This window comes from Lagenorhynchus albirostris, chromosome 12 (genome assembly GCF_949774975.1).
Source record: "Lagenorhynchus albirostris chromosome 12, mLagAlb1.1, whole genome shotgun sequence".
Lineage (NCBI taxonomy): Eukaryota > Metazoa > Chordata > Mammalia > Artiodactyla > Delphinidae > Lagenorhynchus > Lagenorhynchus albirostris.
The window spans coordinates 15,458,546-15,482,409 of NC_083106.1; the positions used below are offsets into that span (position 1 = coordinate 15,458,546).

Sequence of the window (23,864 nt, forward strand, 5' to 3'; positions counted from 1 at the left end):
GGCATGGCCTGAGACAGGGCTGGACTAGAAGGCAGGCAGGGCCAAGGGCACAGAGTCACCTTCTGTTTCCTTCTCAAGCCGGGGATGCGTCCCGGCCCCTTCGCTTTCACTGCCTTATCTGGAGACACCTCAGGTGAGGTCTAGGATCAAATGACAAAAGACCTGAAAATGAAAAGCTGATACAAGTGCTTGGGACCCTTGTCTGCAGAGCTTCTGACAAAGTGAAATCATCACGTCAGTGTTGTTTTTTCCAAGGCAAACACGTAAGCAGAATTGTAAGCAGCTTCATTTATTTGCGTAAATAGCTTGTAAATAAATCATTGGTAAACATTACAAAATTAAATACATTTTCAAAAGCTTGCCAGTGTACGTAAAATTCACAAACATAGTTCTTTTAAAAAATAAAATATGTTCAGAGCACCCTTGATATAAAATGCCTGACCCCTGTCCTCTGACAGGGTCACCTAGAGACACCTTACAGTATGGGGGGTTTCTGTGGGGAGGCAGTGGGGACCTCCTGGAGGAAAGCAAGAGTTTCTCCTCTGACCTTTGACCCCGCCCACATCCATCTGCATTTTGATCCTTCTCCAAGCAGTGGGGACCTCCTGGAGGAAAGCAAGAGTTTCTCCTCTGATCTTTGACCCCGCCCACAGCCATCTGCATTTTGATCCTTCTCCAAGGATCTGGTATAGAACTGAGCGGGGCAGGGTAGGCATCCCAGGCTCCGCTCCAAGCAAAGGGATCAGGGTGCACAACTAGGGCCAGAGTCCTCACCACACGCCACTGAGAGAAGCCAGAAATGAAATCTCCACCACGCTTCCAAACCAGCAAATGCTCCTGTATCCACCTTCTTGAGAGGAGGTGAGGCTTTCTCTTTTACACCTGCTCATCACTCAGCTCACCCCACCCTGGTCTGACGCTGCCCGGGCACCGAAGTGACCAGAACTACTTCTAAGGAGGAAGAAACTTAATCTGCTCACTTCCTTATGACCTGCTTTCATGGAGAGAGAATAATACCTAGTATTTGGTTGAAAGCAGAGGATGAATCGCTACACGGCGCTTCCTCGTTCCACTGCAAAACACCACTCAGGTAGCGTGGGCATTTCTCTAGAAATCTGAATAAACATTCAAAGAAAGGGTTCAGAAAACTCGAATAATACCACAAAGGAGGCAATAAGTACATAACCTGGCAAAGCATCCGATTAACAAAATGATACAAAGTCCATAAATTAAGCCCTTGACCAACTCCACATTGTTGTAGTGTAGCTCATTAAAATAACGGATACACTGAATTCTTTCACTTTGGTGCATAAAGTGAATGTTGTAGGTCTCCAGCACTCACGCGAAGAATACCTAGTGGCCTCGTGAAAACATACGTGCCGTGACCTCCAATGAAAGGACGACCACAAGTGTATTCCATCAATGTGAAATAAAACTCACATCAACATGTTAACTTAGTTGCCTGAAGATATATACAAGCACGAGAAATTCAACTTCTGAGTCAAATGTACAACTTCAGAAAAAAGTCTAAGAAAACCATCATCCCTGTATAGTTAGGTCCTAAACATCTGGTTTCTCCAAGAAGATGCCTGGCCCAGCCCAGCCCTGCGTGTCTGCCTGGTTTGTCAATCCCTGGTTGGGCTGAAACCAGAGTGGTGATGTCTTTGCTATTAAAATATTACACCATCAAAACCTTTAAAAACAACAACAAAAAAGTAACATTCCTGAATAAATGTCAAATAGATACCACCCCTCCCTACCCCCAAAAAAGTTGCTCATAAGGACAACTATTCTTTAATAAAAGTCTTCGTGAAGTCGAAATCCCTTCTTGGGTCTCCAGGAGAGCTCCACCTCGTCCGGAATTATACAGTCTTCTTCTGTGGGGGGCTCAGTTTCCTCATGCCTCTTATCCGGGAGAGCAGCTCCTTGATAAATTCCTAAGAGATCAGAAGAAGTTATTATGAGGGGGTCACGCTATTAAAATTTGGGTTTAAAATCTGCTTGAAGTCATTGATGTCAACTGCAGTTAACCTTAGTTGATGAGCTTAGCTGGGTGTGTTAACTCAACTGGTACAATATAGGACATTTTTTAACAAATGAAGATGCTTAACCTTCACACCATCCTGCTTTCTCACTGTTGGACTCTTTAGAGAGAAAACCAAGCTGCCTTTACTCACTGACGTTAACCACTTGGCCCCTGGAGGCCTTTGTGGCTTAGATCAATGCCTCCCAACCTTTACTAAATCTTTAATCTGTGCATACAAATCGCCTGGGGAGCACGAGGACTCTGAATGAGTAGGCCTGGTTACGGCTGAAGCTTTTGCATTTCCAACTGGCTGCCAGGGTTAGTCTCTGGACCACACCTGAAATAGCAAGACTAGACCAGTGGTCTTCAAATCTGAGTGCACATCAGAATCACTGGTTGGGGGGGGGGGTGGACCTTATTATATAAACCAAAGAGTGCTGGGCCCACTCCCAGAGTTACTGACTCAGTAGGTCTGGGGTGCGGCCTGAGAATTTGCATTTCTAACTAGCTCCCAGGTGACACCTATGCTTCTGGTCTCAGAATATTCCTGAGAACCACTGGTCTAGATCACAGTAAGAGTCTCTTGACTTTATTTGACTACAAATCACAGTTTGAAAAGAAAAACAGACACGTTTACATTTACAGCCCAGTACGTACGTACAAAAACATACCTGAAGTAAGAATTTAAAGAATAAATACTTACTATATGCCATGCACCCTATCGTTCCTGTTTAAAAGGTAATGCTGGGGGAGACCCACTAAAATGATGTCGTGACTATTCATGGATGAAAACCCAAAGATTAAATAAAGGACAACCTGGAATGCTTCCCACTTGAAACCCTCAGCAATCTTTCATTGTTGCCTCATGTATTAAAGTTTTTGCCTACCAAATGTCACATTTATTAGATAACATTACTTTGTCCTCCTTTCTTATATTTGTTGAAGCAAAGCTGACAGCCAGTCAGACTTTCTGATCAGCAAAGGACAGCCAGTGCACGACAGAACTGTGCACAGTAGGGGCATCCCAGAGCAAAAACACTAAGGAGGCTTTCTCTCCGTCACGGCCTCCGAAAACCAGCTCTCAGACAATCTCGCCTACCAATTACAACCCCTAGTCATAGGGATAGACCCCTAGTCTATCCATGGTTATAGCAACCTAGACTAAATGATCCCTGTGCTTCTCTCCAGCACTAAAACACAATATGCTTAAATAGTTAATATTTTATTAGCCACCACGATTTCTTTTTTTAATAATCTTTTTGCTATTCTAAAAATAACATGTGCTTTTTCTAGAAAACCTAGAAAATACAAACCAGCAACAATTACTCTTCAGAATGAACCACTATTAACGTATTTTCTTCTATGGAAATTATTTTTACCTAATTAAGATCATACTGTATAAATATATCTTTTTTTCACTTAGCATTATGTCAAGGCTTTTTCCCACAACACTAGTCTTTTTAAAAATTAATTTTAATGGTTATACGGTCCTTTATTATATGGATGTTCTACAGTCGGCTCAATTCCTCCATCACTGGATATTTGGTTGGTTCCTGGCTTTTCAAAATTATAAATAATGCCACAGTTAACATCTTTGTGTATAAATCTCTCTCTGCAATTTGGATTATTCCCTTTGGAGAGCTATCCAGTAGTAGGTCAAAGGACATAAACATTTTAATCACCACTGTTTCTGAACTTGGACACAATGGAATACACGGGAGGTAAAATGACACCCTATTTTAGTTTTCTGAACACTACTTTTATCTAATTTAAGAACTTTCTAAGATGAAATAATGTCAAATTTCCCCACTTATATTTTCCCCACTTATATTCAATTTTCATTTTGTAAAGTTAAATGCATTTCCTATTGCCCCCTTTACCATGTGGTTTAAACAATACATAGGATACTGAGCATACAGTTTTAATTTCATTGTTTTTGCAATCTGTTACTCAAATGACTGTGAAAATTTCAGCACTGGAGTGTAGTTTTCCTTTCCCTTCTTTTTTTTTTTTTTTGAAGCAAAGGTCAAAACCACAAACCTTATCATTTATCTTAACTCTGGTCATATTTCTGCACTATTTTAATAACATATTTTTCATAAAGACCATTATAAAAATAAAGACTAAAATCACATAAGGAATAATGTACCCTAAACTACAGACCTTTCTTCTTCAAGAGAAAAGCGATTTGGTAATTTAAATCAAATTCAAATTTTCTCCAAAAATTGGTTATGCTGTACATAAATCTCAGTGATTAAAAAGTTTAAATAATGCATCTTATATTTATGATACATTGACATTAATGAAAAACTAATTTTAAGTTTTATAATAATGCAATTTATATGTCTATAACTTAATATAACTGTATTGTACATATTTTAAACCATTCAATAAATTTGCATAATGAGATGCTCAGCTAAGTTAAAAAATAGCAAGACCAACATTGATTCTTCAGAGAGAAACTTGATAACACCACTTGCACAGAAGGATTCTGTTGATCACAGATGATTCTCAAAGAAGATTCAAGGATCTCTAATCAAAAATAATGGGCTTCCCTGGTGGCGCAGTGGTTGAGAGTCCGCCTGCCGATGCAGGGGACGCGGGTTCGTGCCCCGGTCTGGGAAGATCCCACATGCCACGGAGCGGCTGGGCCCATGAGCCATGGCCGCTGAGCCTGCGCGTCCGGAGCCTGTGCTCTGCAAAGGGAGAGGCCACAACAGTGAGCGGCCTGTGTACCGCAAAAAAAAAAAAAAAAAAAAACTGACTGATGGGTCTTGGCTTATATTACTCAAAAATACTTTATATAAGTAACAATGTATCTCATTCACTTCCAAAACAGATCACTTGGACTTGGGTTGGGGACACTACTTTAGTCAAAGAAGGACTGCCCCTTTGAAGAAATGACTTCTGAGTTGAAACTTGAATTAATAAAGAGAGCCAGCTTGAAAAAGATCTGGGGTCTGGGTCATGGCACGTGTGCAGAGTCACTGCAGAGAAACAAGCAAGGAAGTGGGTGTTCCTCATGCAGAAAGGCCAAGGTGAGCGTGATGGGCGCCATGCTGGAGGTGCGAGGGCTAGCTCACCAGGGCCTTGTAGACCACAGTAAGGCCACGAGGGAGTATCCTTGGTGTAATGGAAGACCACTGGAGGCTTTAAGCAGAGAAGCAACATCGTCTGGTTTAGGGTTTTGAAAGATCCCTTTGGCTGCTATGTGGAGAATGAGTTTTATGAAGACAAGAGTGAAAGAGAGATCAGTTTGGAGCTCTTGCAATGGTCCAAGCAAGGGATGCCAGTGGCTTAGAGTAAGTCCATGGAAGCCAAAATGGAAATAAATGGGTAGATCTGAGATCCATTTCAGAGGCAGAGCCTAGACCTTGCTGCTGGACTGAAAGTGGGAGTAGGTGCAGGGAGCAGGCACAGGAGCAAAGGAAATGAAGGTCACTGATCCTTAGCAGAACACTGGCAGAGGGTGGTGATGATTACTTAGATGGAGGTAATTGGAGGAAGAAAACAACAAGTTTACAGACTTGAGCTGCCTAGTAGGTACCTGAGGGTAAATGTCAAAAAGTCAGATAAGTGTAACTTCAGGTCTCAGCTCATGGCTGAAGACATAACTATGGGCATCACCGGCATCTAGATCAGTGGCTTTCGCCTAAAAACAAAAACAAACAAAAACCCCTAAAAATCTCTATGTGATCTATCGATGGTTATAGCAACCTAGTATACAGAGATGCAAGAAGGAAACAAAAGTTTTATGTAAAAACATAACTTTTACTACATGTGAGATATTTTCTATTCTATTTCATCTTTTGAAAAAAACTACAGGTCAAGACCACTTAATGGTTACCACCCATAGTTTGTAAACACAGTGATCTAGACCCAGGCTATTCAATACAGCAGCCCCTAACCACAGGTGGCTACTTCAATTTAAACTAATTAAAATAAATAAAAATTAAAATTCACTTGCTTGGTCACAGTAGCCACATTTCAAATACTCAATAACCATATACATCTAGTGGCTACCACATTGGACAATGCAGATATAGGATTTTTCCATCATCTCGGAAAATTCTATCGAACAGCACAAGATGACAATACTTGGAATCACAAAACCAGCTGAGAAAACTTTGGAGGAAAGTGTACATAGAGAGGAAGAAAAGGCCACAAGCAAGGCCAGAGGCCCTCTAACAAGTGGGATCTGGCAAAAGAGTTGCAGCCAGCAAAGGACACCTTAAAAAGAAGAACCAATGAGACAGGGGAGAACTCAAGAAAGTGTGCTGTTTTAGTTTATTTTTAAAATGTTTAAAAAATTTTTTAAATTGAAGTATAGTTGATTTACAATATTGTGAAGAAAGTGTGCAGTTAAAGCCAACAGGAGGAATTGCTGATGAGAGGTTGAATCAGTCAAAGACAGAGCTATTGGATTAGGCAAGAAAGGGACCACTGTGTCCTGGAGGACAAGTTTCAGTAGAATGGTTGGGATAGAAGCTCTCAACACTAAAAGGATTCCAGGGACTTTTCTGTAAACAGCTTTATTAAAATATAATTGTTATGCCATAAATTAGACATATTTAAAGTATAAAATTACTATGAGCAAACCATCTGTACAGTGAACGTAATGGACCCATCCAACACCTCCAGCAGTTTCTTCATTTCCCTTGGCAATCCCTCCCTCCTCTCCCTATTCCTCCTACCCCAGAACACTGGTGTTTTCTGTCACTATAGATTAGTTTGCATTTTTCCTGAGTTTTCTATAAACAGAATTGTAACACTATATACTTTTTAGTCTGGCTTCTTTAGCTCAGCATAATTATTTTGAGGTTCAGTGATACTGTTGCATGTATTAACAGTTCATTTCTTTTGTACTGCCAGGTGGCACGCCACTTTAGAGAAGGATCACAATTTGTTTACCCATTCACCTGTGGATGGAAATTTGAGTCATTCCCAGTTTGGGGCTATTACAGATAAAGTTGCTAAAACATCACGTACAAGTCTTTGTATGAAATATGCTTCCATTTATTTTGGGTAAATACCTAGGAGTGGAATGGCTGGGTCATTGATCTATTTATGTGTCTGTCCTTACACCAATACCACCGTCTTGATAAGTACAGATTTTTATAAGAAGTCCTAAAATCAGGTAATGTTAGTCAGCCAAATTTATTAATCTTTTTCAAAACTATTCTAGGTCCTTTTTTTTTTTTTTTTTTTTTGCGGTACGCGGGCCTCTCACTGTTGTGGCCTCTCCCGTTGCGGAGCACAGGCTCCGGATGTTCAGGCTCAGCGGCCACGGCTCACGGGCCCAGCCGCTCCGCGGCATGTGGGATCTTCCCAGACTGGGGCACGAACCCGCGTCCCCTGCATCGGCAGGCGGACCCTCAACCACTGCGCCACCAGGGAAGCCCTATTCTAGGTCCTTTACATTTCCTTAATAATTTTAGAGTTATTTAGCTTGTAAATGCCTACCAATAAAAATCTGCTGGGTTCTCACTGAGACTGCATGAAATCTATAGATCAATTTGGAGAGAACTGACATCTTAACAATAATGAATCTTCTCACCCATGAAAATGGTATATCTCTACACCCATCTAAGTCTGGTTTAAGCAACATTTTGTGGTTTTCAGTGTACAAATATTACACATCTCCTGTCAGATTTATTCCTAAGTATTCAATATTTCATATTTACATTACTGTGACTGGTATGCACTTATTTCAATTTTACATTGTTTGCTGCTAGTATATAGAAATACAATAGATTTTTAAATATTTATCTTGTATCCTGCAAGCTTGCTGAACTCACATATTAGTTCTAGTAACTTTTTTGTACACTATTGGATTTTCTACATAGACAATCATGTTGTCTGTGAACAAAGACAGCCTAAGTGAGTATCAGCAGAAGAGAGGATAAGTGTATTATAGTATATTAATACATAAGAATGTTATTGCTTTTTTCGGGAAAGACCATTGCCCTGCATTTGCAGTACTTGCATTCTCTTGGGATTCCAAAAAACTTGATTTGGGGAGAGAAGAGAAGCCTCACCTAACTTCTTTGCAGTTAACACTTAATGCTTTGGGGTCCTTTACTTCGCAAGGAGAGTTGGTAAAGTGAGTAATACACTATTTTTGGAAGATAAGCCTGGACAGTTTGAAAATGTTAAGTTTGGGCACAATTATTTAACCCTGGAACTGCACGTTAAAAGCCAGCAGAGTAATAGAATGTTCTGTTGCTCAGGTGCCCACTGAAATTTTTTTTTTCCTTTTTTTGTGGTACGCGGGCCTCTCACTGTTGCGGCCTCTCCCGCTGCGGAGCACAGGCTGCGGACACGCAGGCTCAGCGGCCATGGCTCACGGGGCCAGCCGCTCCGCAGCATGTGGGATCCTCCAGGACCGGGGCACGAACCCGCGTCCCCTGCATCGGCAGGCGGACTCTCAACCACTGCACCACCAGAGAAGCCCTCGCCACTGAAATTTATAAGGAATTCCAGAAGACACTTGAGTGTGGGCAGGTCTGCTAAGATAGTATAGTCTCAGGACCTGGGAGGCCCAGTGACCCTTTCAGGTTTCCTATGAGGTGAAGACTTGTCATAATGACACTAAGATATTGGCCTTTTTTACCATTCTCAAATAAACAGAGGATTTTCTAACGAGTGGAAAGCAGATGCCCATGAGAACCTAGATGTCTTACTAAAGAGATCCATGTCGGTTTCTAATGTATTCATGAATTATAATAAAGATGACTATATACACTTTTTAAAATGTTACTGCACAGGAATGCAATAAAAATGAATAAACTAGAGCTTCCTGTATCAACATGGACAAATCTCACAAATCTCACGTTGGGCACAATAAGCAGGCTGAGAAAACTTGCAAAGTATCATTTATGTAGTTAAAAAGCATGCAAGATAATTCATGTGCACACTTGTCACTCCTACTTGGTTGCAAGGATCCAACTCCTCTTTGTTTTCCTAGCGTGGAGCTTAATACACAGGAGGTGCTCAGCAAAGGTTTGCAAAGTAAAGATATGTGTGTATGAAGCAATTAATTCATACGGCTGAGGCGTTAAAGTGAAGTAGCAGAGAGAGGCAACCCAAGAATCTTTGTATATCAGTGGGGGAGGGTGGAATGGTACAAAGTATCAACTGGCTCCAGCTACCATGGAGGAAGGTTCTAGAGGGTCTCCTTTCAGCCCTGGAACATTAGGCCACCTGGGAGAGTTAGGGAAAAGGAGAAGCACTTGGAGAAGAGCGGAGCCTAGGATGCTGGGGGTGGAGGGGTCAGGGAGGCATGTGCGCGCGCACACACGTACAGAAGAGATCAAAGAAGCAATAGAAAGAAAAGAAACATTTCCAGTGACCCTGGAAACCTGACTTTATATGACATGCAGCCACCTGATTTACAGAGAGACTCCTAAGAGAGAAAGAAGCCAAAGTACACTTCTGAAGGGACCTGGCAGCATCATGAGAACACAAGGTCCCTCCTCGCTCTGGAGTTCTGGCCGTGTGGCGCTGGCACGGGGCATGGCCTCGCGGTGGCCACGAGCTCTTGTCCCGGATCCCTCCTGGGTCCCGTGGCTTTCAGCTGCCACCCCCTCCTGCCTGCTGGGGTCTGCGCCAGAGGCGGCAGATGGATGCGCATTTTGTAATTAACACCATAGGCAGGCGTCTGGGACCCTTCCCTAGTCGCTCAAAGCGAAGTGATTCATCCGTGACACTCAGTGATGACACTGCTCTGCTTTAAGGAAGGTGGGTCCAACGGAAAGGGGGAAAAGGAGAAACCAGGGTATCACTGCAAGTCGCTGCTCTGTGCATGATTCAACTGCACTCATGTTCTTTCAAGCATTTCAAGTCATTGGAAAAGATAAACAAGACAAATGGATATTATGCGGTAGCCCTTTGATTGGAAGTATTTCCTGACAAAAGGACTTTCCAAAGAAATGCTCAAAACCGCAGCTCGGTGAATGGTGCCACCCACCACAGTGATCGTGTAGATCATGCGAGCTCCGAACAAGGGCACCCCGCAGAACGCTGGATGCTCTACCTACTTGCCAGAAAAATACCACCCACCCCTTCCACGGAGTACCAACCGGGGTGAGGAGAAACAGCAGGGGAGGGTTCTGAAGCCTGGGATCATGGGGGTCAGCGGCTTCCCCGTGTGCTGCCTCCTCTTTGTCACCCCAATCAATGCACTAGTCATTTCCTAAAAATGCACGTTCACAGGGCCCATCTGCCCCAGGTCCTGAGCCTCACTGCCAAACAACGGCAAATCAAGTCACCTCGCGCACGTTCTACATAGCTACCTGACGCTTCTTCCCAAAAGCCTGACATTCAACAGATGACATGGGAATCAGGCAAGCAGTGATCGGGTGGAGAAAGAAGAATTTCTTTTTTTTTAAATTGAGATGTAATTGACATATAGCATTATACTAGTTTCAGGGGTACGACGCAATGATTCAACACATGTATATACTGTGCAATAACCATGACGGTAAGTCTAGTTAACATCCATCACCACAAAGATTTACAATTTTTTTCTTACGCTGAACACTTGTAAGATCTACTCTCTTACCAGCTTTCACACATACAATACAGTATTGTGAACTAGAGTCACCAGGCTCTATGAGAAGAACTTCTAGATCCAACAAAGATTAGATACGTGAGAACAATGGAAGGGTAGGTAGTACGTACCTCTTTTCAAACGTGATGGCAACACCTGAAAACTGTTCCAAATGGCAGAATGTCCTCACCCGAAGAACTGGCTAAGCATTTAAAAATCACACTGTAAGCTTTCATTGGCTTGGATATCGGGGTCACACAGGAGGCCAAAAGGGGCACGCAGTGAATCAGCCCTGAGGAACACAGCTTCGGGGGCGACCCCATCCCTGTGTGATGCTGGGATTTGCTCCCCACAGCCACTGGCATTATTCAGTACCACAAATGCCATCATCACTCATCACTGAAACACTTCACTTCCCCTGCTTTCTTGGGGGGAAGGGAGAGGGTTTACCTTCAGAGAGGTTCGTTTGCGGACAGGGCACACAGAACTGATCCCGTTTCTCATTATCTGAAAAGAGGTTTGTGAATCTGCTTTGGGTGAGGGTTTGTGTCTGCTGTGCTTATAATGACTTCTGCCAACATGAATTCCTGAAGGTCTTAACAGCATCCTGGTTTCCCCGCCTTCAACTTAAAACCACTGACACTATTCTATTTATTTTCTTGACTATCCACTATTAAAGATTAATTTGTTCTGCTGGTGAAAGCAGTCCCATTAATCTATTCTAGAGATTCAGACCACTGCTCTTAGATTAATTTATTTTGTACCCAAATTCTAACCTTGGTTTATATGCAGCGGAACAGTTCATTTGCCCTCACCAGATTCAACCTTACTGGCATTTAATTCTTCCTTCACTTACTAATGGGTTTCTCACAATCCGTACACTTGCAATTCCCTCAACGTAAGGTCCACATAAGTAATCCAACCACAGTAAATTATCAATGGAGTAAATTCAGCAAAATTATAATCTCCCACTTTATAATCACTAAAGAAACTACTTTCATCATGGGTCCCATTATCAATGAAGAACAATATTATTTACTACAAATACATGAATCTTGTCTAAATGAAAGAAACCCATTTCTGAACTGTTTGAGACTTGCTTCTTTGATTGTGACTCCCTTTGCTAAAGATATAGAAATCCAAAAGTCATGTGTCAAATTGTCTTTAACTCATATTTTTTTCTTCTGTCCATTTACGTCTAAACACAAAAGAATGTAAAGCTGTTTTTAATATAGGGTTGATCAGCTTTTAAAACATGATCATTCATTCTGAATTTAATGGAAAAAGAAAAGGCCATAAAATCACAATCAGTCACTGGAAAATGCCAACCATTTGAAGGTCCACTGCCCTTTAAAGCCTGTACCTCCTCCACCAAGTCTTTTATAAAATAACAACCATTAATTTCTTGCAGGGGGAGGTCAGAGGGGGGAAGCCGCCCAAAAGGCAAGATGCATGTGGCTCTTCCTATAATGGCATCTCTTTCTTCTTTCCTAATGTTTTCTTGCAATTACTGTTATCATCATCATTATCATTATCCTCATGGTCATCCTGCTTCTAAGAGTGTAGTAAAGAATTTAACCTTGCCCTAAAGGAGGTCTGGTCTTTGCCCTAGAATCCCAGGTGGCAAGCTCTAAATCCTTGGAATGCCTCCCCGATAAAAGTGCCTTTGTTTACCCAGGGACCTTGGGCCATGCAAGAGAGTCTAACAGTGTGATTTCGGGGGCGGGGGGTGGGGGGACGACACACTTCAGGTCATGTGGTATCAGCTCTATATCCCCAGGGTCTGGAGACTGAGGTTAGCTACATGCACAGTCAACCATGTCTACGTGTCCAGGTCCCAATAAAAACACTGGACTCCCAGGCTCAGGTGAGCTTCCCTCATTGGCTACTCTGTACATAACACACACATCACAGCTGAGGGAATCAACACTGTCCGTGACACCACTGGGAGAGAACAGCCTGAGGCTCTGCATTTGAATTTCCTGGATTCTGTCCCACATCTCTCTCCCCTTGGGGGATTTTAATCTGTAGCCTTTCACTGTAATAAAACTTAACTGTGAGTATGACAACTTTAAGTGAGTTCTGCGGGTCCTTCTAGCAAATTGTCAAACACGAGTATGGTGTGGGGACCTTGGAACTTGCAGTTGGTGTCAGAAGTGAGGATGGTCTTGGGGACCATTCCCTAACACTGCAGAGTGCTGAATAAGACCAGGAAATAAATGCAGAGTTTTGCTCCGTGATTACATGTCTTTGGCAAGCGTTCCCAACCAATATTTCAGGGTTGATTTTCCTCAATAAAGACAATCAGAATCAGATTTATAAATACTCCAAAGTAGAGCTTGTGCTCACCTAGTAAGAATTAAGAGAAAGGCAGTGAGAAGTAGACAGAGCACAGGATGTCGACTCAAAATGTGTCCAAATGCCAGCTCCAGCACATCCTGGCTCTTTTCCCCTGGTCAGAGGAGGCCTAATGAACGTGTGTGAGCAACTGACATACTGGGACTAAAATCCTTTGGGCCACAGGTGAAGCTTCCCATGTTTCTGGCTAATAAATCCCAACTCTTTATTATTTACCTGTCTAATTACACTAAGACATAATTAGGCTCTCATCGCCAATGGCTCCAACCACTAGAATATCATTCTCATCGATCTGGGTCTTTCTTTGTAATTTCCCAATTCTCACTTTTCAGAAACATCGTTCTGAAGGCGACAGCTTTCAAAGGGTAGGTTTCCCTGCGTGTAGCCTGCCTCTTCTGCTTTTTCTAGCAGAGTACAGATGCCCTAAAATCACTCTCCATTAAGCGACTGGTTCCTAACTTAGAGAACCATGCGATAAGCTGACACCCTGGCATTTCTGTCCTTCTATTCCTATTTTAATATTCTTTGAGCATTGAAATTCTCACCATAGTTGGCTGTGTCCTTCTAAGAGATTGTTTTTAACAATCACATATTCACTACCCTAAGTCCCTAGATTAGTTACGGGCACGCAGATTTCAATAAACATTTGTTGAGCAAATGAACAAAGAGAACATAGCAAAATGCCAAGCGATGCCTCCTCCAGTCACTCAACCAGCCTCTCCCAGTTTATATTTTCTCTCTGCTGCAGTCGGCTCAGTGATCAGGGGCTGGGAGTACTTCCATGTACACATAAACTGAACAATATTTTAAACGACAGGTTAAGATGTTAAATGGGAAAAAAAAAAGATGTTAAATGGATAGAGGACTGACATGAGTAGTATGAGTTGACAATGGCCATCACCAAAGCCTGTCAGAAAAGTAAGATGCAGTCACTGTGACACCAAAGCAAAGAAGGAGAATCTGCCTTCCTACCACAAACACAGGACGAACAATAGAGCAGGCAGCCTTTTTGAAAGCTCTGGTCAATTCCTATGTGCAAACAATAATTAGACATCCTTCTTCTGTACCGTCACATGGCATGACATTTCCATGACCCAGCTGATTACTGGAATTCAAAGATGCCTTTCACCACCTACTCACAGACTGAGTCATCCTGAGTGAACCCCTGATGCATATCAACTTACAGGCTTTGATCGCTAAGATGATAGGTAGTACCTCGACCTCCATATAACAGAAAGGAAATAAATCAGAAAGAAAACTCCGATGTTTATCAGAGAGCAATGGCACAGCCCCCTTTAACTATAAAAAGAGGCTTCTAGAAGTCCACAGATAGAACTGGCAACTCCCTTAACAGATGGTAAGAGAGATGCCCTCAAGCCCATACTACATGCATTTTTCTGTCCACCATCCCAGTACAATGGAAGCGCTCCTCCGTGATCCTGAGATTTGGAAATCATGCAAAGTAAGAGTGAGAAATAAGAAAAGAAGCTCCTCTCTAGCCTGGCTAGCTGGCCTCGACATCCTTCTCCCTGATTTCTACAATGTCCACTAGGATCCTTCAAATCCAAGTAATAACCAAAACAAAATTAATCCTTTTCTACCTTTAGAAGAAACATCCTTCTTCTACCTTTAAATCAGCTCTATTTTAACATCAACTACATCAGAAATGGCATTTGCTCAAGGGGAAAAAATTAAAACACCATTCTTACTGGTTAATCACTAATCTGTTAGTGTGGTGACCACAATTATACTGCTGTGTTTTCTAAAGGGTCTAAGTCAGGAAAGATTTAAATGTCAAGGGTCCACAGTTTGGAATATGAATCAACATGGGGACACATGAGTCCCTTTCTTATTATTAGCCAGGGACCCACACAGGATGAAACCATGGAGCCACAGTCTGTGACAGAAAGTGACATGCCAAAACAATACCACTTCTGTGAAATCAGCAGCTTCTTTAAAGTCTGCTCTTCAAATTGAATATCATTATCAGTGAATTTGGGCATGTTGCGTATTTAATATGTAATGGAGTAGCACGGCCTTACATGGAACCAGATTCAACTAGCATGTGTCAAGCTCCATGTTACTTGCTTTCCTATGTACCCTGACTTCTCCACTTATTTACTATGTCACCTGACGCAAATTATGCAGCCTTCTGTGTCTCACATTCTCTAGCTGACGATCATAGTGCCAACCTCACAGCTCCGTTGCGAAGGTGAAATGAGTTAATACATGTGATTAGATCAGTGCCTGGCATGTGCTCAGTAATGACTGAGCTGTTATTATCATTGTTGTTGTTGTTGTGGCTAAGAGAATTATCATTGCAAACAGCCCTTACTAAAACCCAGGGAGGTGGTTATGATTACCTCCATTTTTATAAAGGAGGAAATGGAGGCTCGGAGAGGTTGAGAAAATTGCTTAAAGTCACACACGTTTGCTGCCGGTGCTGGTGTAAGACTCTTGATTCAAAGCCCAGCCTTCTTTCCACCCCTCACTCCCCACCCCAGCCTCTGCAATGAGACTATAAATAGACGTGTCTGATTCCGCAAAGATGGCTTCCTTACATTTCTAACTTCAAAGTGGCATAATAATTGTATGTAAAATTCTTTTGATCAAAAAAATAGCACCTCCGGAGAATACGACTTGAAAAAGAACATCATTAATTTGTTAGGCATTTAGCTGAGATAAGACAAAGTCCTTTAATGTCCTAAAGGTCTTGACGAGTCAAGCAGCTTAGGAAGACTGGCAGGATAGAAAGAAAGAGCACAAGATCAGGTGTCAGAAACTCGGGGATGAGTCCTGGCCTCTCTGCTCACTGCCATGAGGTCTTAGACAAGGTATGCAAGTTCTCTACTTCAAGTGATGGTTGTGAGGATTAAATAAGATAATGCTTTTTCCTGCAATCTGAACTCTAGAGCTCTGGGGAAACACAGGCTATTATGTTTATCATCACAATCCCAGGGCCAGTAAAATCTGTTTCTTATGCACGTAAGCTCAAAGGCAAAACTACCCAAACTTTTCTGAAATGATTCTTTAATAGATCAATGACCTTGACTGAAATTCCCCAGCATTTGACACCATTTCCATTCCTAGAAACCATGAGCTAAACAAGGAACACGAGAGGCTCACTCGTAAATTCCAGCGCTTTTTTCTTCTTTCTCCCTTTGGAACTCTGAGAGCATTCAAATAGCATATCCTTTCATCTCATAAGCCTCCTTACAGAGACCGGATGAGGAACGCTTTTGTTCCAGGAGGACAAGACCTTGCATTTCATCTAACTGTTGTGAATGAGTGTAAATATTTTTCTCCCTAGACACTGCAAAACCTCGAGGGAGAGGGGGACTCACGCATATCCAACCTTTCTCACCTAAACACCAAAACATGAACTTCTCCACCCAGAAGAACTGAAGAAAAAGGGAATGATAAAGTGAGTAAATGGCACGTCTATACCCACCAGTCCGGACCTACTCTCAGCTGCAATCCCCCACCCCCTCATCACGTGTTAATTCGTCAGCATAATCCGTCACTTTTCCTGACTACGATCCCACTAAGCTTGTCTAACCCTTCACAACAATTTGCTACTGCTCTCCAAATGCCTAATTGTTTTAACTCTTACCTTAATTTCCCAACTAACTATAAACAAAGGAGTTCTAGTCCCCAAAGAATTCAATGGTGAGGTCTTCTGTCACCTTCCCATCCTTGCTTCCAAAAAGGCTGAAACCGAATGATCAACCCTCAGATAGGAGTTAACAGGATCAAACTCAAAAAAAAAAAAAAAAACTCCAGAAAGAAAGATGTCCAAATAGTGACAGTATGAGGAATCCCCCTGCTCCATACACACACACACTGAAAAAAATCTGATTTGCAACCTGGTCGCTCCATGGTGAGACCCACCAATGGACAAGCTGTGCTCACACAGATTCCAATCAGTGTACTGGGTCCTAACATTCAAACATGGGTACACACCCCAGAATCACTAAAGACAGACAAAAACAGACAGAAAAAAAGGTGATTCTGAGAAAATGCAGAGGGCAGAATAATCTTGAAAACAAAAACAAAGAAAATAAAACATCTGACTGATATTCTCAAAGAAAAAAAAAAGAAAGGAGTGCATCCATAATATAAGAAGAAATACTAAAATGAAATAGTAGACAGTGATTTAAAAAAAGAGTTCTTAGATATTAAAAATAAGATAGCTGAAATTTTTAAATATCAGTAAAAAGGCTAGAAGATAAAGTCAGGGAAATCTTTCAGAAAGTAGAACAAAAGACCAAGGAGATGAAAAACAGAAGGGAAAAGATAAGAAATTAGAGGTCCCATCCAGAAGGTGAAACATCTAAATAACAGGAGAGCCAAAAATATAGAATACTGAGGGCAAAAGTAATAAATGATAAAAGGCAAGTTTTGAAGAACTGAAAGGCATAAATCTTCAGACTGAAAGAGTTTACAAGGGTGGGAGGAATTGGGAAATTGAGATTGACACATATACACTATTGATACTATGTATAAAATAGACAACTAATGAGAACATACTGTATTGCACAGGGAACTCTATTTAATGCACTGTGGTGACCTAAACAGGAAGGAAGTACAAAAGAGAGGGGATATATGTATATGTATAGCTGTTTCATTTTGCTGTACAGTAGAAATTAACACAACATTGTAAAGCAACTATATTCCAATAAAATTTAATTTAAAAAATAAATAAAAGAGCTTACAAAGTACCCAGCATATGAATAGAAAAGGACACACACTAGAGCGTATCACTGTAAAATTTCAAAATACGGAGATAATCCTAAAAGTTAACTGAAGGGAAAAGAATAGGTCACCTACAAAGGTCTGAGAATGGAAAAGGCATCAGACGTCTTAACAACAGAAGTAATACAACAGTAGAATAATGCCTTTAAAACTGATTTTTAAAAATGAATTTTATTCTAGAATTCTACACCATCCAACCTATTGATGAAGATACATTTTCATATATGCAAGGATGGAAAAATTTACCTTTTATGCATCCTTTCTCAAAAAGCTACTGGATGATGTACTCCAACTAAAATGAGGAAGACTGGGATTTAAGAAACAAAGCATCTGAACAGAACTTTCAGGACAGTAGCTACTCAGGAAACCCAGAGAATAACTTCTCCAGATTGTTGCATAGGGGCTCCAGGAAGAAAGCCTGGCATGGAGGAATAGTAATTATATGTTGGAGCGTACAAAAAAAAAATTACAAGTTGGACAAAGATTCTGGAGAGTTTAACAAAAAATATCAATAGGCACTAGACAAAAATAAATGACAAGGTAGTTATCAACTCCAGGAAAAACAAATGACTATACAAGAAAGGAGCAGTGGTCATACTTCACTGTTTGACTTAGCAGTGAAAACATTTGTTTAAATCATAATATTATGCACCTTGACTACTGATTTAAACTAATACTCTAATGTAACTTTATTGAGGGGATGGAGGGAAATGAATTGTGTGGAGCGTGAGGGATCTATCATATTTCCTCTTAAGTCAAGAAGTGAAAAAATAAGCAGTAAATGTATATTTAGGAATAAAAGAGTAAATAGCAGAGAAACAGCCAAAATTGTTGTTGTATAAAAATATATAAATATAGTATGTAAATATAAAATATACACCTCTAGGGAAGGGGACTAAGGAGTGGGAAAGACACTCCTACTTTTTCTTCATAAGCCTAACAGTATTTTCAGCTTTCAAAATTATGAATATGTATTACATTGATTAAAAAATATATTTTTAATAACTAAAATTTAAAAATCTCTATGAATACAGAATGTAATCAATATAAAGGAAAACTGGAGATTGTTAAGAATAAAGCTCAAATAAGTAACTGACCTCAAAGCAAATTACCCTAAAACCCCACACTCATTTAAATGTTACACACTCTTAAAAGCATGCTTCCCTCTCACTTTGTAATTATACCACTTCACAAAAACAGAAGTCCTACCATCATTGCTTTGATATTGCAAACAGACTACAAAACGTCTGATGGATCTTCTAATTTCTCTGATTTATCACAGGAACAAACTGAAAGTACCTCTTTTACCAATATATTCATAACTGATCAAATTCTTAATTTGTACACTGTTCAAGCTTTTGGTCATTAGAGTATACATTAAATGCTTTGCTCTAATCAAACTAACATCTATTGTTTTTTACATTAATACTTACACACTTGACAAATATCCAAACAAACCATAAAATGTATCCTTCCAATCAAGGCAATCGCTCAATTGTGAATGACAGAATCAGCTTTAAGCTTTAAAAAAATACATACCTATACACTAATAGAATGTATTCTCCAGTTATATATCTAAAACTTTTACTGAAATGATTCCAAACCCTCTCACAATTTCCTCTGAAGTTTGGCTTTTATATAAAAGCAGGCAACACACCCAATTCCATTAGTTTTAAGTCTTCCGGAACCAGACGTGCTGAGGTTTACAAATAAGCAAGTTAGTATTATTCAAACCCGTGAGGGTTTCCCTGGTGGCTCAGTGGTTAAGAATCCACCTGCCAATGCAGGGGACACGGTTTGATCCCTGGTCTGGGAAGATCCCACATCCCCCCCGGAGCAACTAAGCCTGTGCGCCACAACTACTGAGCCTGTGCTCTAGAGCCCGTGTGCCACAACTACTGAAGCCCGCGTGCCTAGACCCCATGCTCTGCAACAAGAGAAGCCACAACAATGAGAAGCCCGCACACCGCAACCAAGAGTAGCGCCCGCTCACTGCAACTGGAGAAAACCCACGTGCAGCAAGGAAGACCCAACGCAGCCAAAAATTACTTAATTACTTAATTAATTAAAAACAAACAAACAAACACATGCCCTTCACTTATGGATAATAATGGCTACTTAGTATACACATAATCACCCCGATTTAATAAAAACAAAATCAAACTTGGCATTTAGGAAAAGTAATTTGTTTACCTCTGTTGGTTTGTAGCAGTCTACGAGAGCTTCCTAGAAGGAAATACACAGAAGTTTTAATATTCAGTATCATTTTAAAAGTGAAGTCAAAAATCATTTCATCTTTATAGTATTATTCTTAACATGGTAAATCAATTTTTCATATTGACTACCTAGAACCACACTTTATTTCAGCATTTGTTGGTCCTCTGAAGATACAAAAAGTTGTACCCTTCCTTTGCAGGAATGCCTTGCACTCTTCAGAATACACACACACACACACACACACACACACACACACACACACAGAAGCACACACACATACCCGTCCTTCTGGCTGCCAATGTGGTTAATAATGAACTGGATACACTTAAGTTGAGACAGCCTGTAAGAGATGGTGACAATCACACTGGACGTGAAGAGTGAGAGCCTGGCTGTGATTTAACCACAGAGTAGCCTGTCACACCTCAGCAGGCTTTGGTTGTCCTCCCCTGGGAACCAAAGGGGGTGACCTGATGGCAGCCAAAGCCCCTTTCAAGTTCTTTCTTTTAAGAAAAATATTTTATGTCATTACATTTTTTATAGAACTGGTGCCTGTTTTTTTTGTTTTTGTGTTTTTTGTATTGTAACTTTCAGAACTAGGATGCTATCTTCTCCCAGCTAAATTTACCAACAAGAGATAAACATTAAACTGAGACTGTTCACCACTCAAGAGACACTAGCAACTGTTAACACATTAAACACATTCGTATGTGCCCTTTACTTGCCTTTAGTGGTCATTTGCCATCAGTGATAACTGACAGCCATTAACGGTAGATATCAGTGAACATTAAGAACAATGGCAGGTCAAAGGTTAATTGGTTTTAGAAACTCCCAAATGCAGATTTAAAAATGATAGATTTGACTTCCTTCGGGGAAGGGAAATAAATAATTTATTGCTCTGGACAAAGGAGACATGGGGCATCTCAACATCCATTGTATCAGGCGAGCATACTCCTATAAAGGTTATTTTATTAAACAGAATTATACAGTAAACAATCTTATCTAGAAATTAATTCCATGAATGATATAATCCACAACTGCAAGACCAGAAGCCTGAGCTTAGATACTCCAGTTCCAGCTCAGCCCCTCTCCTTCTCATATAACTGTGGGACGTCACTTCCTTCTCTGGCAAATGGATCTTTGGAGAGAAGAAAGAAAGAACCATCCTTCTTGGAAAGAAAGAACCATCTTTCTCCCAAGAAGTTAAGGCTGGAGAAACTCATATCTGTAAGGTGCTTTAAGAACTGACTATAGTCAAGACCGGCCTTATCACCAGAGATGCAGTTTGTGAGGGTGAATACTCAGCATCCCATTGCTTTCTCTCTGCAAGCGGCCATTGCCCGAGTGCCGCCCCGGGGCAGAATCAGTGCAAGCCAGCTCAGGAGACCCAAGTGGATTCAAGCATCCATCAGAGGTTCTAGATTTTGAGTGCTGCTTACCCGTAATTTTAAAGCTCTCTCTTCTTCACTGTCTGCATCAAGAAGATCGTCAATGTCAATTTCCACATCCGGCATTTCTTCTTCCTGGGGGGCAAATGTGAAAGCATTCTGTTTAGTGAGATACTACATTGTATCGAACCAATTTAGTTCAGTTATATAGATGCGTTGACAATTAAGGGGTGGGGGGATAAAGAGACTAGGAGGAGGGGGAGGAAAAGAAGAAGGAATGGGAAGTAGGAGATAGAGAGAAAGGCGGAAAGAGTAGAAAAAAGGAAGAAGAGGTGGGAAGGGGAAGGAGGGAAAAGGAACCGAGGGAGGAGTAGGGAGCAAAGGAGACGTAAGAGTCACAAAGTGTAGAAAGTAACGCTATTTCAAAAATGATGATTTTCTACTTTCTGGCAAAAAAACTGCACGTCTGAGTATGTAATGGGGGATTGGCAGATTATAGGAAGAGTAGTGAGACTTGCAGTTTCCTGCCCAACATCTACCCTTCCCTGATCTTTTTTTTGGGGGAGAGGGGAGGTCCGCATCTCCCTTCCTAGCTCTGGGTCTGGGAAAACCTGAGTGTGCCACGCATTTCTGAGGCAGGGCTCTCGGGTCAATATCACCCCAATCCCAGTTACAGACTCAACCGAGACTAACGGGGGTTCTGGGAACAGAAGCTCTTTCAATAGAAGCGTCCCTGCTGGAGAGCCAGCTGAGGAAGCCTGTAACCTAGAAACTGCCGGCAACAATCATGCAACCACGAAGGGAGAGCCTGACTCACGGTGGGCAGAGTGGGGAGAAATACGGAAAGAGGGTTCTGGATAACGTCACCGAGTCAAACCACTTCTGAAGCCCACCGACATGCTAGTAAAGCCCCGTTATTATGAGTCAAGTTTCATATTCCTGCAGCCAAAGACATCCAGTCCATAACAGAGGGCAGGAAAGTCCAGCTGCAATGCGGTGACAGACCTCACTGATTTGGAATCTGCAGCTCCAACCCACAGTAGGTCTTGGCTACCTCGCATTCTGTCTGTTACCTGATCTTCCCCACATCTCTGAGAACGTTGAGAGAAAATCGCATTTAGGACAGGGCTGTAATTTTGCATTTCCCCTTCCCACGAGGAGTCACCTGCAGGCCAACTCGTCCCAGCCACAGGGATGGCCGAGGAGTGTCTGCAGAAGCCATGGAGAAACCTGTGGGGGGGACACCTGTGCGGACCCCTGGGCTTAGCCGCTCTGAGCCAGCTGTGTTGTCTGGTCTTCAGGGGCAAGGCTGACCTTCTGAGAACGTCCTTTCTAGTAAAATGCATTTACTAATAGTGCTCAACCATTCTCTTTCCTGCTCCAACACAAAAGTGACAACCCAAGTGTTTTGAGAAAACTGAGGAATATTATACACCACTGTGAATAATAATAAGAAATATATATATTGGTCTCTGCCTCCAGTTCCTGACACAGAGTTCCTAAAACCCTTGTAAATAGAGGTGCTGACTTGTTTCTTTATTACGGTGAGATATGCAGTCCATACTGGAAAGCTCAGATAAAGCAGAAGGAAAACTGAACCCAAAGCAGAGGGGCAAGTCTAACATCTTAGCCTTATTAAGGTTAAAATCTCTTTTAGAAGTTTTAATAATAATACTAACAAAAAATGGGAAAAAGAAAAGCATATCTCCTGGGCTTCCCTGGTGGTGCAGCTGTTGAGAGTCCGCCTGCCGATGCAGGGGACGCGGGTTCGTGCCCCGGTACGGGAGGATCCCACATGCCGCGAAGCGGCTGGGCCCGTGAGCCATGGCCGCTGAGCCTGCGCGTCCGGAGCCTGTGCTCCGCAACGGGAGAGGCCACAACAGTGAGAGGCCCACGTACCGCAAAAAAAAAAAAAAAAAGAAAAGAAAAGCATATCTCCTTAGAAAATTCAAATGACCTTAGAACTAGGAAAGAACACTTCTTACTGGAGAGTAGGGATAGGAGTAAAACTAAAACAGAATCACCTGGCTTCCGAGGATATCAGGAAAACGGTACGGGGTGGAGGTGTATCTGCCTATGGGAATATTTGACAGTATGTACCAGGCCCTGAGACTCAATCTACGTATGGCAATGGACACAGCATCACTGCCCTCCGCTTAGATCCGGCTGAGCTGCTGTGGCTTTCCCCTCCTTCACTAGAAGCCATCCATCCCACACTTTCATCCAGCCAGTCTGTCTCTCAGACCGGCACAGAGCTGCTGTTTCAAATGAGATGCCATTTTTAAGCCCCCTCCAGGGCAGAGCAGGGAGATGGGTACAGATGTGGCCTCCATCACGGGAGAGGATGCTGGAGGATCCCAAGGCTGTACTCCATTCAGGAAGGATGCTGCGCAGTGCTTCCCTGTATGGGTACCAGCCTCCCTGGCGACTGCGTCGCCTCCACCCTAGCATTCTCTTGCCCCAATGTGGCCTATGCCCGACTTCCGATTTTGTGTATATTTGGAATTGTGGCTGAAAGTAAGACTGCAGGGGGAGAGGGGAGTCATTTGGGGAGCCACCAATAGTGGTACAG

General features: G+C 41.9%; 1 protein-coding gene across 2 annotated transcripts in view; it reads right to left on the bottom strand.

Annotated features, from left to right (window-relative positions):
* Positions 1-273: 273 nt before the first annotated feature.
* The window catches only part of PPP1R14C (protein phosphatase 1 regulatory inhibitor subunit 14C), an 86,120-nt gene continuing 62,529 nt past the window's right edge, over positions 274-23,864 (bottom strand). The window contains exons 2-5 of one of the 2 annotated variants that reach the window (XM_060168024.1): positions 21,344-21,427; positions 19,884-19,916; positions 603-1,937; positions 274-514 (exon numbers count right to left, since the gene is read on the bottom strand). In XM_060168024.1, coding sequence (XP_060024007.1) covers positions 1,863-1,937; positions 19,884-19,916; positions 21,344-21,427 — 192 coding nt within the window. In that variant the 3' untranslated portion in view covers positions 274-514; positions 603-1,862. Of the gene's footprint in view, positions 515-602; positions 1,938-5,579; positions 5,679-19,883; positions 19,917-21,343; positions 21,428-23,864 lie in introns of those variants that run through there. The other variant, XM_060168025.1, reaches the window with a different exon arrangement.